The sequence below is a fragment of the Anthonomus grandis genome, chromosome 6 (genome assembly GCF_022605725.1).
Source record: "Anthonomus grandis grandis chromosome 6, icAntGran1.3, whole genome shotgun sequence".
Classification (NCBI taxonomy): domain Eukaryota; kingdom Metazoa; phylum Arthropoda; class Insecta; order Coleoptera; family Curculionidae; genus Anthonomus; species Anthonomus grandis.
In genome coordinates this window covers 24,070,335-24,098,318 of record NC_065551.1, presented here as the reverse complement: position 1 = coordinate 24,098,318, position 27,984 = coordinate 24,070,335, and the positions used below count along the sequence as shown (strand labels likewise).

The 27,984-nt window shown below is 29.3% G+C and overlaps 1 protein-coding gene across 1 annotated transcript; it reads left to right on the top strand.

Annotated features, from left to right (window-relative positions):
• Window positions 1-27: 27 nt before the first annotated feature.
• LOC126737465 (multiple inositol polyphosphate phosphatase 1) lies at window positions 28-27,627 on the top strand. Its single transcript, XM_050442377.1, has 9 exons — window positions 28-263; window positions 23,109-23,355; window positions 23,410-23,593; window positions 23,925-24,069; window positions 24,868-24,987; window positions 25,041-25,237; window positions 25,290-25,468; window positions 25,521-25,716; window positions 25,769-27,627. Exons 2-9 carry the CDS (start codon window positions 23,127-23,129, stop codon window positions 26,025-26,027), a joined length of 1,509 nt encoding a protein of 502 aa, XP_050298334.1. The 5' UTR covers window positions 28-263; window positions 23,109-23,126; the 3' UTR covers window positions 26,028-27,627.
• Window positions 27,628-27,984: the final 357 nt, after the last annotated feature.

Below are 27,984 nucleotides of genomic sequence, written 5' to 3'. Positions count from 1 at the left end.
GTATCCGAAAGACCGACCTCGCCAGATAAAACTATTCGCGACCATCGTTGAACGAGGCGGACGAGGTAGGTGTTGTTGGTTGTACTGCAGGTGCGTTCGACCTGGTGTCTTTTAAATATTTTAATAACGAACCGGTTCCGTTTGATTTCTCTGATTTTTCCGGAATTTGTTGGTCTGTTGACCGCGGGGGAAATTGTGACATTTATGTTTTTCTGAAACACTGATTTTAGTAGGAAAACGAGGAGACTTTTGCACCGCCGGTGGTAAGTTTTCTTTAATGAAATTTTAGGTTATAACAGACCGGTATTGTTTATATTATCAATTTCGATTATATTGTTTTACATAAATTTCACCTTAATATTTAAATAAAATGCACCTTATTTATACGTGCTTGAAACTATAAATTAAATTGTATTACTTAAGTAGGTCGTGTTACACGGTGGTAAAAATTAATTTGTTTATGGCAAAATCGTATTAAAAAAATAATTCGGTGTGATAGAATTGAGACTTTAACGGTGTGTTTAAGGTTTTATTAAAAAATTTAATGAATAATAACTGTTTTTAGTTTATTCATTTAAGAGCTTTTTTGAAAAAAAAGTAAAAATTATACAGTATTACTGCATCAAAACCTAAGCAAAACCCTGTAATTATAAATTTCAAGAAATTATGCATAAAGTTGTATTGTTTGTTAAGTAAATATAAATTTTATTAAAAATAAATATTATACTTATATTTTAAAAAGGCAAAAATGGACCGCATTGCATTTTTATTAGAATTTTAAATCGATCTAATAAAATAAAATCGTGGATAAAACGAGTTAAAATAACTAAAACTTAAAAATATCTTTATTAGAAAATCAACAATAAAAAAATAGCCACCAAAATTTAGAAAAATAAATAAGTTCATTTTTAATACTATTCGAGATTTTTTTACTTTTTTTTCAAGTTTTGACTATGATACCTACTACTGCAATTTAAATATAACAACGTAAATAATTGTTAAGCACAAAGTTAAATTTTGGTGTAAGCTTTTATAGAATAAATACTAAAATATTAAAATCGAAAAAAAAACAGTTAATTCGCTCTTAACTTTTCAAATAAACATTTATTTTATTCCAGTCTTGTAATATATTCGTAATTTTTTTTATTAGATTGATAAAAAATAAAAATGCGACGTGTAACAGAAATATTAAAATAAATAAACACTCAAAAAAATAATTTTATTTCAAAGTTTTCTCGTAGCTCTTTTTATTCCAGTTCTTTTAAAATATTTTTTTAGAGTATTTTAAAAGCTTATACATTCAAGATATTTTCGCAATTCTAAGAAAATTAACAATAATATCAAATGTCTATATTAATATTAAAAATAAATAAAAAAAAAGAAAATCACTAAAAATAACTAAATAGTAAAAATGGAGAGTCCAAATATCTACAACTTAAAAAAATAGTTTTAAAAGCTCAAGAATAAAAGAAATGTCTTAAGATTCCATAAAAAAAAATTAGCAATAGAACTAAATAGTATTGAAAATTATCCCAAAAGTAACAGGAATATTAAAAAAATAATTTAAAATACAGAAAAAAGCTTAGGAGGGCTTTTAATACCTAAGATATCAGCGGTGCTCAGGATTTGGTGTTGGCCATATGAATATACGTTTAATTAAAACGAGGTTCGATGAATTCATAAATTACGTGTCTGATTTTGATTTTAACATACTTAAGATTTCACAGGAGGATACCTTGCTTTTTAATTTTCATGGATATAATTTTGTAGGGAGAGATCGAAACAGAGTAGTAACATTTGAAAATGCCAGAGAAGATTTTAAATATCTTGGTTTTAAATTTAAGTAATAAAGATATACTTATTACAAACTTATACAAGGTGTTACAGAATAAGATACTGATCCTTAAGGGTGTTAATCTTTCAGTGATTTTAAGAGGAAAAGTTTAAATAAAGCTATGTGCTAAACTCCTTAACTTTTGAGCCAGTGAACTTGAAGTTTTAACGACGTTTTTAAACAATGCTTTGAAGTTTTGTATAATGTTTGTAACAAATAATAAAAATCCATTAACTGAAGTTATCTAAGTAACTTAAGTAACTGTAGGTACCTTCAAAATAACTATAAGAAGTGAAGCTATACCCATTATTGTTGAGAAAAACAGTTTAGGAGTGATAATTGACTCAAATTTAGCTTTTACAACACATGTTAAGAAAGGCCGCTAGTGCCCGATTAAATATTTTGTTTGTCATTGCTCGATTACAGAGATATTGTGCATGGCGATTTTTTAACAGTGTGTTTATCTAAAAAAATCCAAGAGAGAGATATTCATTTTACATACCTTTTAAAAATCACCACACTCCTTATTTACGAGAATGCAAATTCAATTTTAAATATAATGAGAAAAAAGTTCATATGTATACTTTAGTATATAACATTATAAAAACTGAACAATCCGAAATTTTACATCTATTTTTCATTCGGGAAATTGTATAAATTGTAATACTAGAAACCCTTACCTACTACTAATCCTTATTCGTAGAACTTCAGCCTTTGAGAAATCATTTGAACATGTAGAATAACCTGTCTAGTCACATAAAAGATTTTTATGAAATATAAAGAATGATATTTTAAATGACATGATATTGAAGGTATGGGTACTTAGCTAATTCCTTCCTTAAACTTCTATAAAGCTAAATTTTTAATCTATTAATATTCACATTCTTTCTTTCTTTCTTTCTTATGTTCTAGCTTGCCCTTGAGCTGATTCTTACACTTATCTCATTCACTTCTTATTCTCACTATAGACTATTAATTTTTTTTAGGCTATATAATATTTTCTCTTTAGATAGGTTCTACGACACACTTTATGTTTATTTACACTACTATATTATTATAAATAGTTTATTTCTTACTCATCTTCATAGCTATTTGTACTAAGGTTTCTTTGGTGTTTTTTTCAAACATGTTTATGGAAAACGAAATATATTTATGTTTTTATGATATGAGGTTATAAATGCATCATGTTCAATTTTTGATCATCTTAGAAAATGTTACTTTTTTCACTTTAGGTTTTCTCAGAGTTTGTAAGTCAATGCTTTTTTTACATTTGATAGGGGTGGGTATCCTAGAGCCAGCTTTTGTAAAAAATTTCAAAGGCATTCATAGCAGAAAATTGTAAAATTAAAAAAAAAACTATAGCCTTTTCTTATGTAGCGGCCACCGCAATATATCAGTTTATTACCTAATTAAATTGATAATTCTCCAAAAGTATAAGAAACAGATATTTGTTATAAAGATGGAAAGTTCTCTCAATTTATACGTGATGTTCAAAGGTTGCGCAACTGTGGGATGATGTTCGTCCTAGAGGAGGTACATCAAAGGAAATGTTGAAGAACAAGGCGACAATAGTATTGCCGATGTATTCCCGTGCAACTTGTCAATAGACTTTTTGACGTTTAATTTGATTTAAGCATTTGTGGCAGTACGTCGGCAGACTAACGTTCATTTTATTTAAAAAATGTAGCACGATTCGTTAGAAGATCTACATTTAATTAAACTTATAACGGCACATTCAAATAAATGGAAATCCACAAGTGAAAAATATAAAAACAAAAATAAACGAACTGATGCATTTGTCGTTTGATCCAAAAAGAAATCGAACAGAAATGGAAAGTTCTACAAATCCAATTGCCACAAAATCCGGCGAAGGAATAAATGCGTGTAGGAATGTATCCGTGTCTCGTTTAATTTTCTACAAATTCTACTTAAATTCAAAATGTAGATCAAGATTTTAAATCGTTACGCCAAGATCCATGAATCAAAATGCCTTCATTTTCATATGTTCCAAGGGGAGCATAACAGTGCATAATTAGTTTAATAATTTGTAAAAAATTATGTAATTACTACAACATATAAGAATAATTGTTTCACAGTAGTAGGTTGCAAAAGCAAGGACTTTTGTAAAACTCGAAAAACTTTGCAAGTTCACAAAACTTCAAAAGCGTGTTCCACTACTCGTCTTGCTCGTGATAATGTGTAATAAAATGAGCGCTGGAATATGCTTTTTGTAAAATGGTTTTATCAGACTTTCCTGTAAGGGAACGCATCGTCGCAAATTAATACAAAAGGTGTAATTTCGTCCTGTTGTCCTGGCAGGTAGTAAATTTAAACTCCTATCATTTAGTTTCGGGCAAAAAGTATATTTTTAAAATATCCACCATCTAAAATACGTCCCTAACATCCCACGTTTACGTATAAAAATCGATGTTTTGCATCTACTACTGCCATAAGGACAATACTGAAAGCGCCCTTGTATTTATAATATTCGCTTTCACTTGCAAAGAGGCATTGTAGTACGTCGTGTTTACCGTCAGTTTAAGCATTAAGGAAAATTTTCATAGCCATCAGAAATTTTGAGCCACTCTTAAGTTAAATTTGATTAAACTGAAAAAACACATTGCATTTAAACAAATAATATGCAACCAAGGCTACAGTTGATCATTAAGTTCCTAATAAACTCTCAAAATGGAAATTTGAACTTTTTTGTTACAGCATACCAATATTATATTGAAAATTATCCCAAAAGCAACAGGAATATTATCCTACCTAGGCTTTCTTTCAGACACAGAACTTAGAAAATGCACAATACGTAGGTTCGTTGCAATCAGAAATTATTTCTGCTGAAGAGTCCTCAAGTCTTCTTGAATTACAGCAAGCAAAAACATCTCATGGCCCAGTGAAGCAGTTGACAACAATAAGATTTGAAAAATTCGGCAAAAACCAGTTAAACCATTTGGAACCTTATGATTTTTGAATAGAATTTTTACGACACAGTAACGCAGTTAACCAGAACAAGAAAAATTCTCTGGAAAGCGCCTAAACATTGATGAAACTCTTAAAGTAATAAAAACGCTTACACAGAATCGAAAACGAAGGGACAGAACATAAAATTATTAAGTTCTCAATGGGGCTGATATGCGACCACTTTATCATTCACAGTTACTTAACTCCTTAGCTTAACCTCCTCATTATACATCAACAAGCAGTTAAGATAGTCCTAATGAACCTCCTTCCTTATTTAAATAAATAAGGAAGAAATAATTTTGTTTCTGTTATTATCTAAATATTATCTGCCTATGCTTCTATGAGGGTGTCGTAAGTTTCTGGTAGTATAGTACTAATTCGCTGTTTAGATATATAACATAAATACTGTAGACTGACATGCGAATCTCCAGTGGCCAAAAACTTTAAAGTTATCATTAATCCTATTTTCACGCATATGGCGTCCCGAAAATTTGTATTTTGTTTGCCATTTTAGGCCCAATCATAACGATGATATTTTCAGATGCGATTGTATTGATTCTAGTAAAGTATTTGGTTCATTCTTAGTTCGGGTAAAGATTTCCGTGTTCTGTTTGCAAATATATTTCTATGCCACCATGATTTCTTAATTTTCATTAATAAAATCGTGCACCATGCGAGTGAGGCATCGTTTGAACGAACTTTCGAACGTTCGCCAATGTTTCCCAACAATCACCAAATTTTGTTCCCCACCAGTTAATCAACTGTTGCTTAACAACAATTGCTTAGTATATCCACCTTAAGCTTTACGAAAAAAACATTGTTATTTGATCTTAAAAGAATTCAATTGTAAGAATTAAATTAATCGTAGTAAATCTGACCTTTGGCAATCCCTTTAACATGTTGATTGACATAAACTAAATGAAATAAGGGATATTGAAAAGCCAAGGACGTGATACGGTGGCGAAAGTTTTTGATGAGAATACATTGGTATTTAGGTAAAAAGATTGATCACGCAACAACTTGAACTTTATAAATTTAACAATCGTGTTTTGCTGGGTTAAGGTTAGAAATAAGGAATGTTAAATAAATTATGTAGTTAATAAGTAAATAATATAGTGACCATAAGATTACATTTCTCGTCTTCCGTATCCGCGTTCTAAAACCTCATTATTAATGGACGCCAAAATACCCAACTAGGTAATATTAATAATTAAATTCTAATATTGTGACACGTGTCGGCTACTTTCAGTCCTAATTATTAGTTAAAAAAATGTTGATAATCTTGAAAATCGTAATAATACATCGGTATCGTTAAAAATAATAAGTCGTTGTCTCCCATCCCACGATGATAAATTATTGTGTAGGTGATTATTATTTAGTTCCTGTTTTATTGTTTTGTAATCCCAAAAATAGTTTAACGTATTTAAAGACTTATATAATATTAACTATTTTTTAGGCTAGTCTTTGTATTGCTTTGAGATGAAATTACATTTTTGCATGTTAAGCGTTTATAAACAAAAATTGTATTTATCAGGCAAGCTGACAAAATAATGTAAATCTTTAAAAAAAAGCGGTTAAATCTTAATGCGGACTTCCGTATTTATTTCATGGACACATACACTGATGACATAATCTGATTTTAGTAGATATAAACATTGGTAAATTATATTTGTAAAAATATTTAGATTTTTATTTGGAGTAATTAGAGCTGTATAAAAATAATATAATAAAATACAAACTTAAAAAAAATTACAAACTTCCATTATTCAATTCTTTACAAAAAATACAAAAAAAAACATAAAATATACATTAGTTAAGTATTTACAGCATAGCATCTTTCCGGTATATTACTATCATAATTATTTTTTCGCAGCGCTGTAGATTCGCAAATGTATTTTTAATTATTTACAAAATTCATCTTTTTTTATAATTATTTGCTTCGTTACCCATCATAGAATAAATTCGTAGATTTACGAATATGTAGACTTGGGAAATTAAAATTTTATAAACGACTCTAGAATATCTATACTAGTTACAATAGTATTAAAAGACTACATTTTAAAATTTGAAAATCATATCCATTTAAGTTATGCATTAACATCGTAAATTTTTTAAATATTTAATTAAAAGCTAAATATTAAATATGCATTTTTATATGAATTAATGTATTTGATTTTAGCATCATCATATATCATGCTGATGACCTTTGTAAGTTTACTTGATCTATTTAAATTTAGCATCTTTATTCTGGTAAATACATAAATAAACGCCATAAAATATTAATTATGGTAATGAAGGTATGTTTTAGTTTATTAACGTATGATAACAGATGAACAAAATAATATGTATTAAATTAATTTGTATACTAATTCTTTTAATATAAGACTATTTTATATATTTAAATATCCAGTATGACCTCCCGACATCATTTGGCTAGCACAATAGTGAGGAAACTGAAGGCCTTTTAAAAGAATATCAGTTAGACTCTGAAAAAAAGTAAAAATGATCTTCAAAATAAACTTAAATTACTAAACTAGTAATTACACGTACCTTAAGATCTTTTATGCATGTCGTCAATGGCAGAAGAATAATATAAAATCCGGCACAAAATCCTGCTATCGCAAAAGATATGAAAAAGAGAATGAGGAACCATAGTATGAATTGTATAATTTTTGCCATATTGTCTTCTTATCTGAAAATAAATATGAATAATGCATGTTATTTATGTTTTGTTATAATATTTTTGATTATAGGGAAAACTTGTTGTCTCCCATACAGGGTACCTCCGATTAAGTCGACACTATTGGTATCTGTTTTAATACTTAAGATACAGGGTCAGCTAAATAAGCAGACTAGTCTTCGTGTTTTATGATGGATAACTTTGATGTTGATTGTTGAGTTAAACTAAATAATGTAAGAATATTACCTAATAGTTTATTTAACGATAAATAGATTGCGACACGTGGCTCGATTCATTGGCCACCTAGACCACCAGACCTTACCTCTCTCGATTTTTTATTTTCGATACATAAATAATTAAGTGTATAACAAATACAGAATACGTTGATGAACAAACACATATTAGGCACATAATTGTATCAATAGATGGCAAATCAACCTAAAAAGTTACAAGACTAACTATAGTTGAGTTCAGAAATAAATTGAACAAGATGGCGATGTTTTTGCTCATTTATGTTAGATAGGTTTACTTAATGGTATTTCTATATTGCAAAGCCAACTTGCCTAAATTTGGTAAAATTGATAATATGGCCAATAACTCTGTTATTTTTGGGTTTAGGATATTAGTGTAAATACATTTTTTATTAAGAAACTTATTCCTTTTTGATTTATGAAAAATTGACAAAAGTAGAGTTTTTATATTTTCTCGAATATGAGATTTTCAATTTTTTTTTCTGTTTTACCCATTTTAATCAACAAATTCTACTAGTTTGCTGATTTAACTGACCCTACATCTTAAATAATGACAAAGATACCCACAGTGCTAACATGATTGGAAGCACCTGATTAAAAAAAAATAAGTAAAAAAAATGTAGTGTTCTTATAAGTTTTTTAACCAAATATTTATTTGACTGAACGATGTTTGGATAGCCAATTTGTATCTTTTTCAACCTAAAAAAAATAGGCTAGACATACATATGTTAGAAACATTAAAGGAGATTTGTACTATAAATTTGTATATACTTAAAAAATATTATCGTTATTCTTAAATGTTATCTATACAATTAAAATTATTACTACAAAGTGACAAATAATATATAAATACATACCCTTATAATAACTTACCCTCAAAATTTTTGGGGACAGCCACATAGTTTAAAATAAAACATAATAACAGACAACCAAAAACAAAGGAATATTTACTACAAAAATTGATTATCTAGGTTTAGTCGATGTTTGTTAAAATTAAATTATTAACAATAAACGCAGAGATCTACTGATAACAAAAATATTCCATTCCTTAAACACTTATTGAGATATAATGTAGATACAGTATTAATGAAACTAGAAAACGACTATACAATACGTATCAAAAGGTTCTCGAGGAAATTGTTTGTTTAAGAATTATTTTTATGATATTTTTAAAATTTTTATCTGTTTCAATTAATTTGTTGTTGCCTGTTAAATTTATCAACAAGAATATTACGATTTAACATCAAAATTATATTTATCTTAAAGTGATAGTAAGTCATATTTTAGAGATTTGAGCAACATACTCACAAAAGTTATGCGCAAATATGAAAATTATCGTTACCTATAGATTTGCTGCATAGATTATTTATTTTACGAAATACACTGGCACAAAAGTGCAAACCCTATGATATTCAAGTATCACGAGTAGCGCTAGTACTTCGAAGTTATCTATGGGAGTTTTTTAGTAAGTTCTGCAAGTTGTAATGTTCGGGAAAGATATGCTTTGGGAGTTGATTCCACAGACTTTGACTTCTCTATAAAAAGGAGTCTAGATATAGCGACGTTCTGGGCATCTGCAAATGCACTCAATATTCATGAGTCGCATTTACCTGTCGAGTAGATCTTGCATGTAATAGCTCTGGATCAGATTGTATATAGGCCAGTTTGAAAAAGCATTTACCGTGATGGTATCGATAAAACAGAGTAAGGTCGGTCACCTTCCTTCTATGTGCCAAACTGTCCAAGTTCTAGTTATCTCTGGAATTCTTGTAGGACGTATGGGTCTTTTTTGGATGGAATTAGGCAGCTTCCAAGTCTGTTAGATGCAGAGCTCTATAGATAAGAATAATACTCACTAGATGGATCAATCTGAGCTCTGTAAAGCGCTTAAAGCTATGTATAAACCAAAGATCATACCAAGACATATTGTTTCTAACCTCTGCACCTAAAAAGGGAACTGTCAAGAAGACAGTGGCAAAGTATGTTCGGAAATAATAAGGGTTATATAAGGATTTCTCGATAGCGTCGGTCCAAACATGCGTGCCATATATAAGACAACAGATCGTCAGTGGACCTCTGTTTTCGAAAGCCATACTGATGTTGATGAAATCCAAGTATTTGAAAATTTGCTGGTTGGCAAGTTTCTCCATTATCTTGACGATTGCCTGGACTAAAGTAGTTAGACGGTAATTGAGGTATCAGTCCTTTTTCCTTTTTTGGGTATAGACCGAATTCACAACGAAGTTTCCAGTCTCCACAGAAGAGACCTCTTCTGTATAAAAGAGAAAACAGTTTGCACAACGGTGGTGTCAGCACAATTGCCCACTTTTTTAAACTGTAATATATCAGAGCTAGTGGCCTTATCAGTATTTAAGCCTTTAAGACCTCTTTCACCGAAGACTATCTTTGGCATCAAAAAAGCCTTTATTGGAAATGTCGGTGGTGTTTAGCCTTGTATGTCTACGTTAGAGTTGAATGTGAACATCTGACCCAGCAAGTTGGCCTTTTTTATTGCGGTCATTGCAATAGAATCATCTTCCCTAGTTTATGGTGGAATTTTTGATTTATAGACTCCTTGGCCAACTGCTTTTGCTTCAGATCAGAACGATCTTGATCCATTTGGACTTTTGATAAGTTTGTTCTTCACTCTCTCATTATTTTCTTCTTTGCTCGTGTTGTTACTTTAAAATTAATTATTTTTATTACCCTAGCTAGGTTAATAAAAACCTTAAGAAATTAAATTTAAAGATTTGAGTGTCATATGTATTTAAGTTGAGCAATTTACTCAAAAGTTTATTTGGTAAAATTAGAAAGTCAAAGAAATTGTTTTTGTACAACTAATGATAAGTTTGTCGCCACTATTGTTTACCATATAAAAAAATATATTTATATTTATCGTCTAGACTGGAATTTCAAAACTGGAAAACTTATACTAGCGTCATCACAATATACCAAATATCGTTAATATTTTAAGATTTGAAAAATTAATGTTTATAAAATTTACCCTTAAACAGAGTATTCCAAAAATAGTTAGGAAAAATTTATCAGTCAAAAATATCCATGGCTAGAAATTAAAAAAAGTATAATTAAACAAAGTTAGGCGGTTGAGCGTCAGACTTAAAATAGCGCCCATGAAGATGGTTTCTTATTAACATTTCGAAATGATTTGAGTTAAAATTTTAAAAAGTTAGAGCATTACTTGGCATTACATTAGCAACATTTTTTTCGAAAGAAAACTTTAGATTTTCTAAATATTTGCTTATATTGCTTATAAAATAATTAAGCTAAAAATATCTTAAACCGTTCCTATTTAATGCACTTTTAAATATGTTCAGTTTTCGCCTATGAAACACCGTCTTCAACGGTGCTTCTTTAAAAAGCTGCTTGCTTACCAATCGATCACCAATTGTGCTCATAAAAATGTCTCTTTTTATTTTTAAATATGAAATTGCTAGTTAAGTATTAAATTTTAAACACTAACACTTTTTTTATAAATTCTATATAAATATGTGATAGTATATTATGTTAATACGATAAATAATTCTATCAAAAAACTAATTTTCCATGTATCTATCCGAGGGTAATAACGGGAACATTAGGACACTAAATTGAAATATGTGACCATCATATTCATTTATGTTATGCATTAATATTACATTTATTATCGTTAATTTTTTATTTATACTTAAGCTAATAATTATAATTTTACAGCAAAAGGTAATTATGACTTTGTGATCCAATAAGATACTTTCCAATGTAAAGACCGCTTAAAATGTTTTATGTATCAAATTAACTAAAGAATTACAAACTTTATTTAATATTGATATTAAAAGTAATCTTGTTATCTGAACTCTATAGCTTTAATGTTATTAAGGTACAAAGTCAAGAATTTATAAACTAATACAACTATTGCAACTTCATTTACATTATAATAGCACAAATACATCATATACATACCTTTTATATAAATAAATTTATATTTATCATGCTATTTTAAACAAAAAAACTAATTTTACTTTAAAATCCAGCATATAAAACTGAAATATCGGATATTACTTTAAAATCAAATGTTTCATTGCGGTAGGCTTATCTGCATACCACTGAGCAACTGAACTTACTCACCACATACAATAACAGACATGTAATATTTATTATCTTTTTGAAAATAACGATATTAGTTTGTCACTTGTTAATTGGGGATTTCGATAAAATGGTTGTTGGTTACGACAGTCTAAAGCAGAAAAACAAGAAAAATGTTTTTAACAGATTTTTTATTTATATTGCATTACATAATGATTTATTTCGTTAATTTATTAAAAGGAAAATAAATACTCTTATATACTTATATGGCCAACTGAACACAAAAGGTTTTTCGTATATACATTTGTTGAAATCAGTCAAGAAGTAAATAAGTACTACTAAAGGTAAAAGAGCGATAAAACAATTAAATTGTTAGTGATCTTTTAAATTTTAAGTATTTTAACATATAAAAATTCTTTATCTTATGTACTTAACCTAAACAAGTTTCTATGGGATGGATCCTCCAGTCATCATTTTTTCAGCGCAATAATGTGGAAACTGTACTCCTTGCAGTAAAATATCTGATAGACCCTAAAATATTAATTTTATATAAATATAAATTATATAAAATATTATGTTATGGTTTTTTTTGTTATATACTTACTGATAATGGGGGTAAACAAACTGTTAGACAGTGTATAAGGATGTAGAAGCCTGCGCAAAAAGCAGCAACAAAAAAGGAAATAAAGATTAGAATGAGGAGCCAAATGATCGAGAATACTACGTTGGCCATCTAAAAATAAAAAAAAACAAATTTAATTACGTGTAAATTTTCTTTAATGATTTATACTGAATTTCCTTTAACACACCTTATGATGCATGCCTATATAATGAGATCACCAAAAAGATTCCATAACTTTGATGTAATTTATGAATTATTATGCAGTACTGCAACGCGATAACGTACCCACATGGTTTATTTATTTATTTATTAACAAATAACCTTTAGGCACTTAAGTTCATAGAAATGTTTATTTTTAATGCGCATTTTAAAGTGGATCAATTAACAACAAACTTCTAAGTTAAATCTATATTGTTGTGACGAATTCACTATTCAATGGTTGAGTTAACTATTTTGTTGAGAGAATTGATAGAAAATAATATCTTATACGCTTAATTTTTGAAAAGAAAAAGAATTTTTTTTAACTTCTAAATTGATATTTATTGAATTAGTGATGTAAGACCTAATAAAGTAGGGAACTAACAAATTTGTAAATATACAGGGTGTTTTTTATGTATTGTGACAAAATTCAGGAACAAAAATTTGCAAAAAAGTTCCTATAAACATAGGTCCTAAACCTCTTAGATTTTAAGCTACAGGGTGGTAAAGTTTTAACAAAAAAATGATTTTTTTTTCGATAACTTAAATAGCTCTGTAGATATTTGTCCAAAGATTGGTATGCAGGGTCTGTGTGTCCAGAGCCATTTACCAACATACTTTTAACATTTTTATGTTCTCCAGTGGCGTGTGTGCGGGTTTTCCGCTGAATACTTTTATAAAGAAAAATGGTACGCCACTAGTTATTAAAAAATATTTTTAAATTCCCCGTTTTATTTGCAACATTTTTGATCCCTTGGACTTTGTCCGTTAGATGCACGGTTTTCGCACAAAAAATTAAAAAACATTTTTCTACTTTGACTGATCGCTAAAATTTATTTTTTCTATGACCGTTATAAAAAGTAAGTTTTTTTTTAAATTTTATTTAAAATTTCATTGTAGTTCATAATATGTCACTTTATTTAACATGTTAAAAAAAGTGACATATGAGTAACGTGTTAATATTTCAGGCTTCCGAAATCGCGAAGTAGCCTGTGAACATAATTTTTTTTAACGTAACTACGGACAACGCCGCCGCAACGATAATCACATTCTTGTTTAACAGTTTAATCTTTTTACCACATTCTTCCTCTGCCCACGATAAAGTTGATATTTGTAAGATTTTGTGATATTTTAAATTGTAAATCATAGTCACTGTCCGCCAGTTGACAAGATTATTTTGTTAAAAAAATGGCTAACAATTACACAAATAATGAAATGTGCGATATGCACTTCATTTATGGACTGGCTAATGAAAACGCACGAGAAGCCTTGCGTATTTATGCTGAACGTTACCCGAATGGTGTTATTCCTCATCACTCCATGTTTACGCGTTTTCACCAACGTCTAAGTGAAACCGGCAGCTTTAAAAAACTCACCACTGAAAACAAACATCTCCGAACAGTTACTCCTCAAATTGAAGAACAGGTGCTCAATGAATTCGAGGAAGATCCCACCACAAGCACTAAAAAAATTGCTCAGACGGTACACATTAGTAACTTTACAGTTTGGAATATTCTTAAAAGAAACCTTTTATATCCGTATAATATTCAGCGGGTGCAGGCACTTTTGCCAGGCGATTTTCCGAAAAGAACGGCTTTGTGTCGTTGGATGCAAGAACGCATAAGGCAAGATGCACCGTTTATAAGAAAAATACTTTTCACCGATGAGGCTAATTTCTCCAGGGACGGAATTATGAACTTCCAGAATAACCACATATGGCATTATGAGAACCCACATGCTGTGGCAGAAAACCGTCATCAGAACCAGTTTTCACTTAATGTATGGGTCGGCATTATTGAAAACTTTCTCATCGGTCCATTTTTTTTACAAGCAAGGTTGACTGGACAAGTGTATCAAGAATTTCTTGAAAATGAATTATCAGCGATGCTAGAAGTTGTCCCCATTCAGCTGAGACAGCAAATGTTTTTTTTACATGACGGTGCTCTAGCCCATTTTAGTTTAGTGGCTCGGCAGTATTTGGATATTACGTATCCAAATCGTTGGATAGGTCGGGGAAGTATTCACCCTTGGCCCTCACGGTCTCCCGACTTAAATCCGCTGGATTTTTTTTTTTGTGGGGCCACCTTAAATCACTGGTTTATAGAAATCCAATTGATAATGTGGAGGAATTGCGTAATCGCATTATCACGTCTTATGACATTATTCGGCAGACACCAGGAATTTTTTAACGTGTCCGCCAATCAATGCGACGTTGATTAGATGCTTGTATTGATGTTGGAGGAGCACACTTTAAACAACTTTTGTAAAAATAATAATATTACTTAAATAAAAAATGAAATATTTTTTTATCACTTAAAAACTTGTATTTTAAATTAAAGATTGTAGAAGCAAAAGTTTTAAATCCTCAGTTACAATTTTATTAAATTGGGCTGGCTTTTGTACTAAATTAATTAATAAAAATTTTATTATTTATTATTAAAATTGCAATAAACTAAAAAAAATTAATAATTACTAGAATAAAGAAAGTCTAATCAAATCTGAGCAACACGTCCATGGTTTTTAATTTTTTGTGCGAAAACCGTGCATCTAACGGACAAAGTCCAAGGAATCAAAAATGTTGCAAATAAAACGGGGAATTTAAAAATATTTTTTAATACAAGAAAAACCAGTTGCGTACCATTTTTCTTTATAAAAGTATTCAACGGAAAACCCGCACACACGCCACTGGAGAACATAAAAATGTTAAAAGTATGTTGGTAAATGGCTCTGGATACACAGACCCTGCATACCAATCTTTGGACAAATATCTACAGGGGAAAAAAAATCATTTTTTTGTTAAAAATTTACCACCCTGTAGCTCAAAATCTAAAAGGTCTAGGACCTATGTTTATAGGAACTTTTTTGCGAATTTTTGTCCAAAGAACACGTTCCTGAATTTTGTCACAATATATAAAAAACACCCTGTACATTTTCTGTATATTTTTTAAGTTATAAAAGGATTGCAAAAATTTAGTTATTTTTTTACTCTAGAAGTACATTACGTAAGTTTTTTTTAACTAGGAACTTCTAAGTGTATGTGCTTAGTCAAATTTTAAAAAAATGGGTCTAGAAAAGTTAAACTACACGTTTTGCTACATAATGGAATTCGTTGTTAAAACTAAGTTTGATATAGCAAGGGAATTTAATGTATCGTTATCATGGAAAGATAGGAACATGAACCTCCTATACAAGAAAATTGTATTGTAAAAAAATTTAAGAATGACTGCAGAGTTTAGAAGAGTCAAATTTTTGGCACAGTGGTTTCTGCTTTATTCCATCCCTAGTTTTATATAAAGAAATATGTTAAGATTAGAGTACATAAAGAAAACATAGAGAAGTAGTTTTAGATACGATATCGATGGTCGGAAGTGCATCGTTTTCAAAATACTTTTTCCCTCTGTATTAAAAACGCTTTTAACGATTTTAATGTAATTTTTAGATAGGGGTATAAGGCCAATTTTTGAGGAAATGCAGGTGTTGAATCGCTTCTTTTTGCTGATTATTTACTAATTTTTAGCTTATTTGCAAATGTTTCTATAAAATAATTGGATTATTTTTGAAAAGATTGAAACATTTCTATTTTCAATTTTTTGTCAGTTTCTCAATTTTATTGCAAATACGTCTATGAGATAATTGGAATATTTTTGAAAGAATTACGCATAAAAAAGTCCAGTTATTTTCAAACAATTTGATATATATAAGTTTTTTGTGCCTTAAAAACTTTTTTTTTCAAACAAAAAATTTTTGGTTATAATTTCAGATTTACTGGAAATACGGTTATAATTTTCTCACGACAAAATGAGAGTAAAAAAACGATTCTGATAAGTTTGATAGTTAGTGCCAAACTTGTACAGTACAGTATCTTGGGTCGCAATCTTCCCCTTCGGTCATCTTGGGCTAACAGGTGCAAAAAATTTATGTAAATGCATGGAAGGCACTATAAGTATTTAATTAGTAAATTCTTTATTTATTTATTTATCGTAATGATTTTCGCTATGTCGAAAAAAGTTTTAAAGGATTCTTGTATGGATTTTATTTTTTTACATGAAAACGATGCGTGGGAGCCCTAAAAATCCAATGGCTCTTTTTCCTTAAAAATCAATAGCGTTTCGAAAAAAAAAGTTTAAAAAACCCGTGTACCCTTTTTTTCTAAAAAATTGCCAAATCCCTGGAGAAGTCAAATCACCTGCAATTCCTTAAAAAGTAGCCCAAACCTAAAAGTTTCATTAAAATCGATAAAATTTTTTTTAATAAGCTAAAATCATTTTTAATAAACTCTATCTATAAACTGAGAAATTTTAACACTCTGTATTTTGGAAATGGCGCACTTTCGACCAGCGGTTAGTTACTTCTCTATAGTTCCTGTATAGACTTTAGCATTCTTAACATCCTGTATAAAGGAGATAAAGTTGAAGACAATACTAATAATTAAGAGAATATGATGTTTTCCAAAAACCAATTGAACATTGAACTCTTTACCAGCTGCTTAACCAGGAATTTCATAAATGAAAATCATGGACAAAGCAACTTGCAAACCTCCATGGAGCCAATAAATTGAATAATAATTTTTTTCTTACAAAACATATATAATTATTTATCATTTATACTCAAGTTAAAGAAATATGGACCAAATAATAGTAAGGTAATTAGGGTTTATTTAGCAGGTGACAAAAAGGGTAAATAAAAAAAAAGTTTATTTTTAAATAAAGCGGCCCACAAAAAAGGTGATTTTGTTGTGTTGTTTTGTGATTTTTATGCCTGAAAACTTTTCTTTAAAATTAAAAACGTCCTACGTTAAAAGTATTTAAAAACGTCTCTATGAGACATAAAAAAATGAGAAAATTATATTATTTCTGGTAGTTGACTTTGTCAAAGCATTTGGTCACTTACATTTTTTTTATTTAAGTTCTTCATTGTTCTGTTAAGATATCGTGCCTATTTATATACATTCTTTTGTCAACGCAATTTAATTAATATTTGTTAAGAAAATTAAGATATACACCTTATGATATAATACCTGGCTACAATTATGTTAAGCTAAGTGATAAAAAGTAGAATTATTTCGCATTTAACAGACAGGGACACTCTCTGGGGTCTAATAGGGCGGCTTTTCAAAACAACACTAATAGTTTCCTATAAATTTATTTTACCGGTTTAATCGGGTTACACTACTTATCAGATTATGCAATAAAGTATGCTCTATTCGATGGGAATTTTTTAGTTTTTACATTTCTTCATAAAGAAAGTTAATTGCTGGTCTATTGTTGTCGCATGCAAATAAAAAGTTATAAATATAGTCGAGTTCTATATTATTACAGGTTAATACCTACGACACACTTAAACCTATTTTATAAATTATTTGGTTTAATTTACCATGACCAATTATGATCAATAAGCTTCTAGCTTGAAATATGGTTTTCGGACTTTGTTAGTGTTTACTTGAAAATAATGAGTTTTGAAATGTTTAATAAAATTGGTATATTCTTGACTCTATTTTGGATATATTTTATTCTTTGCCACTGGCAATTAACCATAATAATGTAGTTCGTTACTTTCTGTTTAGAAATACTATCGGCCAATTCGTTGCCTTTAATTCCAATACACTTTTTAACCCATTTTCTTAATTTGAATTAGGTCTAATATTTCTAATTGATTGTATATTCCTTGTATTAAAACATTTTTATATAAATTATTTTTGCTCTTTATTGCTTGTAAAAATCATTTAGAATCCGATAAGATTATATAAGCGTAGTTGGTACCTTCATGTAGCACAAGCTCCAAAGCTTCATATATTGCATAGCCTTTGGTTGTTAAACTCGTACAATATTTACTACACTGATAAGATTCGTAATTTGTTTACTACTATAAAGTCACACCTTATTCCAATGTCAGTTTTTAATCCATCTATATAGATGACACTACTAGAGGAGTACTTATCCAATCATACAAATCCAATATATCTATCAACTATCCAACTATCCAATACGTGTTTTATAATGGCTTTATTAATGGCGAGGAATTTTTAAAAACTTAATCTATCCCAGTAGGGATGGATTAAGTTTTGTGTGACCCAATTACTAATATTATTTAATAACCAGCTATCTTCTTTGTAGCGATTTTTTTTGAGTTTGTAACTATTGCAAAAATATTTTGAAACGTTAAAATTAAAATTACAAACTTACACGTAAAAATGATCACGTATGGATAATATGAAAATTATAAAAATATTTGTTCTATGCAAAAAAGAGTTTTATTTTATATAAAAATGTAAAAGTAACAAGGTTTAAGGTAACTAACTTATTATAAACATATTTTCATATGTACAACATATTATTAGAAACTGTTTACATCGAAATATGTATATTCTTATTAATACGTTAAAAATCAATTTTCTTAATTAGAAACAAAACTAAATCATGCAGAATAATATAAATATTTTGATCACGAAGAAAACGTTATTCTAATATTTATAAACATTTTAGTTTTTCTAAAAGCTTTTTTTTTACCCATCGGTTGTATATAATATGATCCCCATAAAAATTAATTTTTACTCTTCAAAATGATCAAATGCTTTAGAGTTTCTTTAATTTTCAAATATAATTTTCGAACGCAGTCAAGACCCCTGTATGACCAATTTAATTTTTACTAGCATGACTCATATAATTGGACTAAAATAATAATAATAAAGCTAAAATTGGACAAATTTTGAAAAATGTATGATTTTATATGCAAGATCCTAAAAATTCGAAGGATCAAATAAAAGAAATATTTAAGTAATAAAAAAATTAAAATTGAATTATACATAACGACTCATTTTCAAAAAAGAATTGTCAAAAAACTGTAATTCAATCAATTTTATGTTAATTCTTAATATAGTACCTATGTTAAATCCTGATAAGTATTATCGCACCTCACTCTAAAAATAAACCTGACTTAAATTATCAAACAATAATTTAACTGATACCTAATTTTCTTATAATTGGATAAAAATTACATCATTAACACACTATACATTAGACTCCTTATAACGATGATGTAATCTATTACTGATTTTTATATAAAACGTACCTTTAAATACAAAATTTCCAAAAAATGCTCTTCCTTACATTCAAAACACGCAAACCGTAAGAATTTCTAAATGAACTAACTCACCCACACAACAAATCACACTCCATTGCAGCAATTTCTATTAAAAACTATTTAAAGACCCACTATATCTATATTTAGCGTCTGTCCTCATTCAACTATGTATGTTTATTTACTATTATAACGTAATCCAAGCATACGCACCTTGTTTTCTTTTTCTAATTCACGGCTATTGACTACAGATTTTTTTTTCGGTACTGTTTAGATACTTCACTTGCCGGTGAGTGATTAATTATTGGATGAGCGCGCAGCAAATGATTAAATAGAACACGAAAAAAAATCAAAATACATGAACTGTATGGAACACTAGTCAAGGCGCAGCTCGAGGTTAACTTGAGTACTACGAGTACTTTAGCGATACTGAAAACCGGCTTTGATATTGGTGGTAGGTGGGTTGCATACACAGGTGGTACTTTTGGTTAAGATATTTGATTTGATTTACATCGGATTATTCTTGGTGAATACAAAATAGAAAAAGGGAATAGAAAGGACTTACATCTTATATAAAGATTTGTAGATTTTAAATTATATATTAATTACATTTTACTAGTTGCAAATTTGTGCATATTTACTGTCTTATTTCTGCATTTTTTGCAGAATTCTTGAGAGTCGAGAAAAAGCAGAAGAAACAACCCGGGTGGTTCTTAATATCCATAATATAGAAACAGGGAATAGAGATTTTTATTTTAAATTGACTTTTTATTTTATTTTTATTTTCATTTTAGTTGATCCTCCATGTTCTTCCCTTAATAGATTCTTAAAACCAGAAATGAAATACCTCTCAATCTTTTTTTTTAGAAATTATTGGTAGAATTTATATTAGTTTCAACTTAATTTTTTCTTTTTATTTCTCTTTTTAATTTTTTTTTTGATTTATAAAGGGTGTTTTAACAAGAGCGCAAGATTTCAGTATGTCCATGTTCAATAAAACATGGTTTTCTGTATCAACGTATTGAAATATTTATTGTTTTGGAAAATGTACATTTAGAACTTATATATGAAACAAAATATCTAGTCAATGGTCACCACGGCTTTGCTGGCATATGCATACGTGTTTCCTCGTTTGACAAAATTTGCAGGCTTATTGGCATAACCTTGTAACTTCAGGAACCTCAGAGCCAGAAGTCTAAAGGCGTTAAATCGCAAGAGCGTGGAGGCCATTTCTGGTCGTCATATCGGGAAATGATACGATTAGGAGCAAAATCGTGCAAGATTGTCAATGTTTCAAGGGCGGTATAACACCATCCTGTTGAAACCACATGTCGTCAAGATCAATACCTTTCAAATGAGGTACAATAAACTGTGCTATTATACCACGGTAATGTTCGCAATTCATCCTTGCTACATTACTTTCTTTGTTTTCGAAAAAAAACGGTCCAACAACTCCTACAGACAATAATGCTCACCATACTGTGACAAGTTTTGGATACATTGCTTTCTAATGAAACACTCATGGATTTTGTAATCTCCAAATTTGACAGTTTTGTCTATGAATGTAGTTATCGAAGTTAAAATGAAACTCATCACTGAAAATTGCATCATCAGGTTGTTCAAGGACCCAATTGGTGAAGTTTCACTATTTTGATAGTTTTCGAAATGCGTTGTTCTACCGTGAATTGCTCCATGTTTACTAACTCTCATCTATCAACTCTCTGGCACGTCATAATCATGTGACAGTATGATTGTGAAACATGGCGCGCCAATTTAAATCTGGCGTCCTTATTGAAACACACTTTCCCGCGAATTTCGTTTTACGCATTCAGTTTTTGCCCTTATTATTTTTTCATTATCTTTTGTCGCGTTTCTTATCACATTTTATCTCACTGACAAGGCCTAAAAGATGTTACAGCTACATATATTTCAATTATTGAATTCTGCTGAATGCATGTTCCATATAATGTTTCAAGGTTTTCAATTATTATGTATTCTCCTTTCCTAGCTCACTGTTTTTACCAACATTTTTCGTATGATTTTTCTTTTACTGTAAAGCCATCCTTTTATTACCTCCGAGAATTTTCGATTTTCATAGATTTATGTTCCTCATAGTTAACAGTTGTTCGAACAGATTTTCAAATTTCTTACAAGAGTGAGGGAAAGAAAGACTTCTTCTGTGCTAAGACTTTGAACTTATTATCTCCAAATTATCGTTCTGTCTTACTTTATTTTTTTTGTTAACGAGAATTTTATTTTGTTAGTTTAATTATTATTGATATTTTTAACTTATTTAATCTCTTTTTATAATAATGTCTTGTTGGTATATGCTTCCGCTAAAAGATATTTCAATTCCATAGTACTTAATCAATTGTTCCTACTACTGATGTATTGTTTCCTTTTTAGAAAGATTTTCGAATTTTCTTAAATTGCTTAGAATTAATTTATATACTTCAAAAATGATTATAACGAAGATTTGCCCACAACTGAGTCTCAGCAATTTAATATTTCTAAACTGAGTTCCTTTTTAATCACAGTCTCTCAAGATTTGGTTCTAATAACAGTAAATTTGGGTTCTAAGACGTTGATATAATTAACCGGTCTTCCTTCCTATTATTTAGAAAATTTGAACATTGTTTTGCAATATTATATATTTAATCTCTTCTTCCATCATATTTTCTTGTTTCTCATAATGTTTGCGCTTCACTTCAATAACTCTAAAAATCGATCTCAGAGTCAGCATTTTTTCCTCTTTGCAAAGATTTTAGTTTACTAAAGATCAGATTTTATTTACTGTTAAATGTAAGCCAACTAGTAGCTCCTTAAGTTCTGCCATCCAACACAGGAATTTTATGACTTGACAATTCCACATAGTTATACCCTTAACTTCTTTTTGAGTTAAGGTTTATCAGGTATCTGAGAAGAAAAGCTACTGATGTAAATTATATGTATGCATATGAGTAGGTGTGCTTTTAAATGATCAATCTTTATTTGAAGGAGTGGTTGCATCAAGTCACGCAGCTTTTAATAACGTCATTTTAAGCTGATGTAAACGCTCTTTTCACTTTATCGTTATCTAACATGTTAGTCACATATCATTAAGCCGTTTATTTGATTTCCTTTTGCCTTATAACTGAAAAAACCGTTATCAGTTTTAACGTTTGTTTACGTTCTAATTTTAGTTGCTGTCTTTTTTTGACGCATTTGACGAAATTGATCAAATGGCTAAATATGAATTAAAATTTACATTTAGGGTGAATTTTCTACAAGTTACATGACAGTTATGATGTATATCACTCAAAATTATTTCGATGCGGCATAAGATGGAACATAAAAGGATTTTATGCTATTTTTCATTTATTTATTATTATTTTATTAAAAAAATAATATTTATTCCAGATAATCACACAAAAAAAAATGATTATCCAACTACTAGTTCTTCTACCAATTTTACACCAGTCCCATTCCGCACCCCAGCAAAACTTAGGTAGTGGTGGTCAATTTGGTAGTTTCTACCCACAACAAAACGGTGACAACTTAGAAGAGTATTGCTATAGAAAGGACGAAGATCCATACATCTATTTTGGCACCAAAACCTCGTACGATAGCTTGACTAGAAGAGGAGGACAACAGCATATTGTCCCAGGTATAAACCTATTTTTTCATATTTTTTCACAATATTTAAATTAACAATTTATAGGTTGCCAACCTGTTCAGTTTTGGTCCTTAAACCGTCATGGCACGCGACTTCCAAAGGCAGCGAAAATTCAGAAATTAAGAGATTTGCAGTATTTGAGAGCTGACTTAGTGAGGAATTATGAAGAGAAGAAGAGTTATCCAGCTATTGGGAAATTGTGTTTTGACGACTATAATTTATTAAGAAGGTAAATATTAAAAAAAAAGTTAATTAAAAAAATATTTAAAGTTCTTGAAGGTTATAGAGCTGCTGATCCTTTTCATAGGAAATTGAGTATAAATGAAATTTATATTTTTGACGTAAACAATCTGACATTTGAGTAGCAATAGTTGAAATAACAGCTGGTTCAAATTCCAAACGCTAGATGGCTCACCATCATATGTCCATTTATTTTTTATTAATTCTAATATTAAAATTTTACTTACAAGATATTAAGTTTTATACAGTTCTATGTGTGTTATGATTTATATCCAGATGCGATCATTAAATTAAATAAAATGGAATTGACAATATTATAGATGGAGATGGAATGACAATATAACAGAAGATAAGGCAGCATCTTTAACTCAACAAGGTATCAACGAACTTAGACTGATAGCCAGACGTTACAAGGCCAAATTTCCTCAACTTTTAAACCAGCCCTATAGCGATCAAACTTACTACGTATGTATGATATGTAGAATATTCTAAGTCATATTTTTGCTATCGGTTTTTGTTGGCATAATAGTAAATGTGCTAAAAAAAATATAAAAAATTTATTCTGATGAACCTATTTTTGCATTTTACAAAATTTCCATAGTTTTAATTGAGTATTTAACACTAATTTTTTAAGAAAAAACAATTATTTATTATGCCTAAGAAGAAGAAATAAATTCAAAATTGAACTTTCTGGTCTTTTTGAACAGGAAATTTTTAAATCTACTGTCAAGTTTTCTATTGGACAATAAAAATTGTAGTCTCATAAAAAAAATGATGAAAATAAAATCCATACATTCCTGTAAGAAATTTTGGAAGATAAAACAAACAAAACGATATAATCTTAACGATAATCAATATGATCTTTTAGAAATCAAAAGATATCAGACTTTTACTTTTTTGTGAAAAAATGTTCTTATCATTTTGTCCTTGCAATAAATATTAATAAAAAATCAGTTAGATTTAATAAATTGCTTGCTTAAAATATATAGAAAAAAAATATCTTCAGGTGAAGCATGAATTTTTTTCATCTTTCTTTCTCTCTCTTGATTCATCTTTTATATATATTTACTTATTTAGTTATTAACCTTTAAACTAACCTGTTGTTAAACTAATGCGAGTAACCTGTATAAAAGCCAATGCAAAGCCAACAAAAACTATGGTTTTCGAGATTGGATTATAGTTACTGATCATATTTTTTATTCCAATATTCTTTGCACTATCAGTACAAATATTATTATCTACCTTTCATAAATTTCCTTACAGTTCCAATACACACAAACAGACAGAACCCACGATAGCTATCAAGCCTACATCGAAGGACTTTTTAATCAAGATTTTTACAAGGTGCATGCAAACACCTTTGGCAATGATATGCTGCTCAAAGTAAGTCAAATTTTCAGACTGTTAAAGTTGATATTTACTTATTAAATATATAGCCCTACAGGAACTGTAAAGCCTGGCAAGAAAGAATTGACGACAATCCAGAAACGGACAAACAATACAGGGAATTTCTGGAATCTGAAGATTATCAAAAGATGCTGCAACAGGTATCCAGGAGACTCGGGTTTAATTATCCTCTTAATGTCAGCACAATACAAGACGTATACGATATGTGCCGATTTAATAAAGCTTGGTAATACAAATGTAAGTGATTTTTTCTGCATTTATTAATTTGAAAACCCTAGGCAACTGGATCAACCTTCTTCTTGGTGTGTAGCATTTACCAAAGAACATTTAAAGCTTTTGGAATATGCAGAAGATTTAAAGGGATATTACAACACTGGCTACGGAAGTCCTTTGGCAAAATACATTGGATGTGGTCCTATCCAGGATATGTTTAGGAAGTTTGAAAAAACTGTACAAGGTAATCTTATTGTTTTCTAATTTTCTATATAAATTAATCTTTTTAATCTTAGGTTACCCGGATGGCAATAAAGCTTCTGGTCTCTTTACTCATGCAGCCACAATGCAAGCCGTATACTCGACATTGGGTATTGCCAAAGATCAAACTCTTCTTAGAGCAGATAACTATAGACAGCATCAGCAAAAGAGATTGTGGAGAACTTCCGTGATTAATCCATTTGCTGCTAATTTAGTAGCAGTTTTGTATCAGTAAGTTAAATATATAAGTTACTAAAGTTTATCCTCTGATGTTGCCTTACAGGTGTCAATCCAGCAATCAACAGAATCCAACTTTCAAAGTAATGTTCTTCTTGAATGAAGAGCCTATTGAAGAATTCCTGGGCTGTTCTCTGGGGCTGTGCGATTGGGAGACTGTAGATCAAAATTTCCGGGAAATAGTCGAAAATTGTAATGTAGACGCTTTTTGTGATGGAAGCAGTTCTGCTCAGAGGGTCACACTCTCTATTGGGCTAAGAATATTATTTTCAGCAGTGTTACTATTTTCTGCGTTAATAAGTTAAGGTATTTTACTACTACTTTTTAAAGTCCAAAGATTCCCTACAGTGTATTAATGCAGGTTTTAAACGTTATTTTAAATGTGCGCTTATGATAAATGTTTAGTTTCTGCCGATAGGCAAAGAACTTGTGTAGAAAGTAGAAATATTTGTAGTTTTAATACTTATATATTATATCCTAGTGTTGTGTAGTCTTAATATGGTAGATGTTAACGTAAATTCTTATCAGTTTTACCTTTTTAATACTTTAACTTTTTATTGTCTAAAGACATAAATATTTTTAATGGCACGGATAGTTTAGGGGATATATTATTCAAGTTTGAATGTCAAGGGAATTTTTCCGGAATATTTGATATTTTTATTCTCTGAATAGACAAAGAATGTGTGCATTTTTGATTGATTCATTTTGACACTAGGTAAAGCCAAAGAAAGAAGAGAACATGCTGGTTCTTTGATTATAAAGTCTATCATCACCTTAAATGTAAATCAAAAAAGATGCATTTTTCGATGACGCAGTATTAGGATAACTTATACCAATAGTGAATGTTTATATTACTGACAAAAATCTATCAATGAATATTCGCACTCTAATTAAAAAATTGGTGAATACTCATATATTTTGTGCTTGATACGCTTTTGAAGTATCACAAGTGACGCGCCCTCATGGCGTTGACGCGCAATACAGTCAGTTGTGTTGTATGCGATACACGAGCAGGTGATATTGAATTTTTGTAATAGTAGAACGACATTTGCTGCGTCCACAATTCGTCGCTGGAAACAGATTGAATTGATTGAAAGTAAGGAATTATTAATAATAATATTGATAAGATTGAAATGATTGACTGTCTCTAAAAAAACGGCTCTATAGTTTAATTAAGAAATTTTATGTATAAAGAGGTGATTTTGTTAAAAATTGTGTGAATAAATGTTGCATAGAGTTATATTAAATAGTCTTTTTAAGATTAATGCCTTATGATAGAATGGAGAGGAAGTGCATGTTTAGGATTTTAAATAACAATAATAGAAAGATGTTTAGTTTTATTTGAAGTCCTAAACCTGCGACATTGCTTGCACAATTTTGCACAATTGCTTCCAAGAGATCAGTCTTTTTCAATATTTTTAGCACACATGATCTTATGGGAATAAATCTAATTTTTTTTAACTTTCTATATAACAGCGATAAATACTTTTTGACTCAAATAAACTTTATTGGTACTTTTAGGATAGAGCAATCTTAAAATAAAAAAAGTTTTTTTTTATTAATTAGCAAGGTTTACCAAAAAATTAACTCACACGCATTAACTATAGTTCTTATTAATACTCCTTAATACTAATTAATTAATACTCTCATTTCTTCTTTAATTATTTAGTTTGTAATAATAATAAAAAATATAGTTTTATATAACAATGTATACAGGTTTTAATAATTAGTTTATAAGTTATAATAATTTTTACTTTTTTAATTTTAATATATCTGTTGATTTCTTAATGTACGTTTTATGTTGGCAAACAAGCAATAGGGATCAATATAAGTTCGATTGTAGTGATTTAATAATATTGTAAATAAACCTTAATTGTTAGCAATAAAATAGTGCGTAATCTCACACTTAACTTTTTTGATATTATGATTAATTAACTATTGAGAGGCAAACTGAATTAAAAATGGTGATTTGAGAAGGGAAAATATTAAAAAAATAAGAACGGTAAAGTGGTTTTACATTTCAAAAATTACGGATATTCAGAACTGGTAAAATCCTAAGATATTCCTAGGATATGCCAAAAAATTAATATGTGTGATCAAGATACACATTCTTGAAATGCTTTTATTGATCCTTTAGACTAATTTTTGGGTTTTATAAAACATTTATATATGATATTTATAAAATTCACTATAAGGGTTTTAAATTATTAAATAATACAAACGAATTTATTAATATAGGTAATTTTCATGCAATTATATATT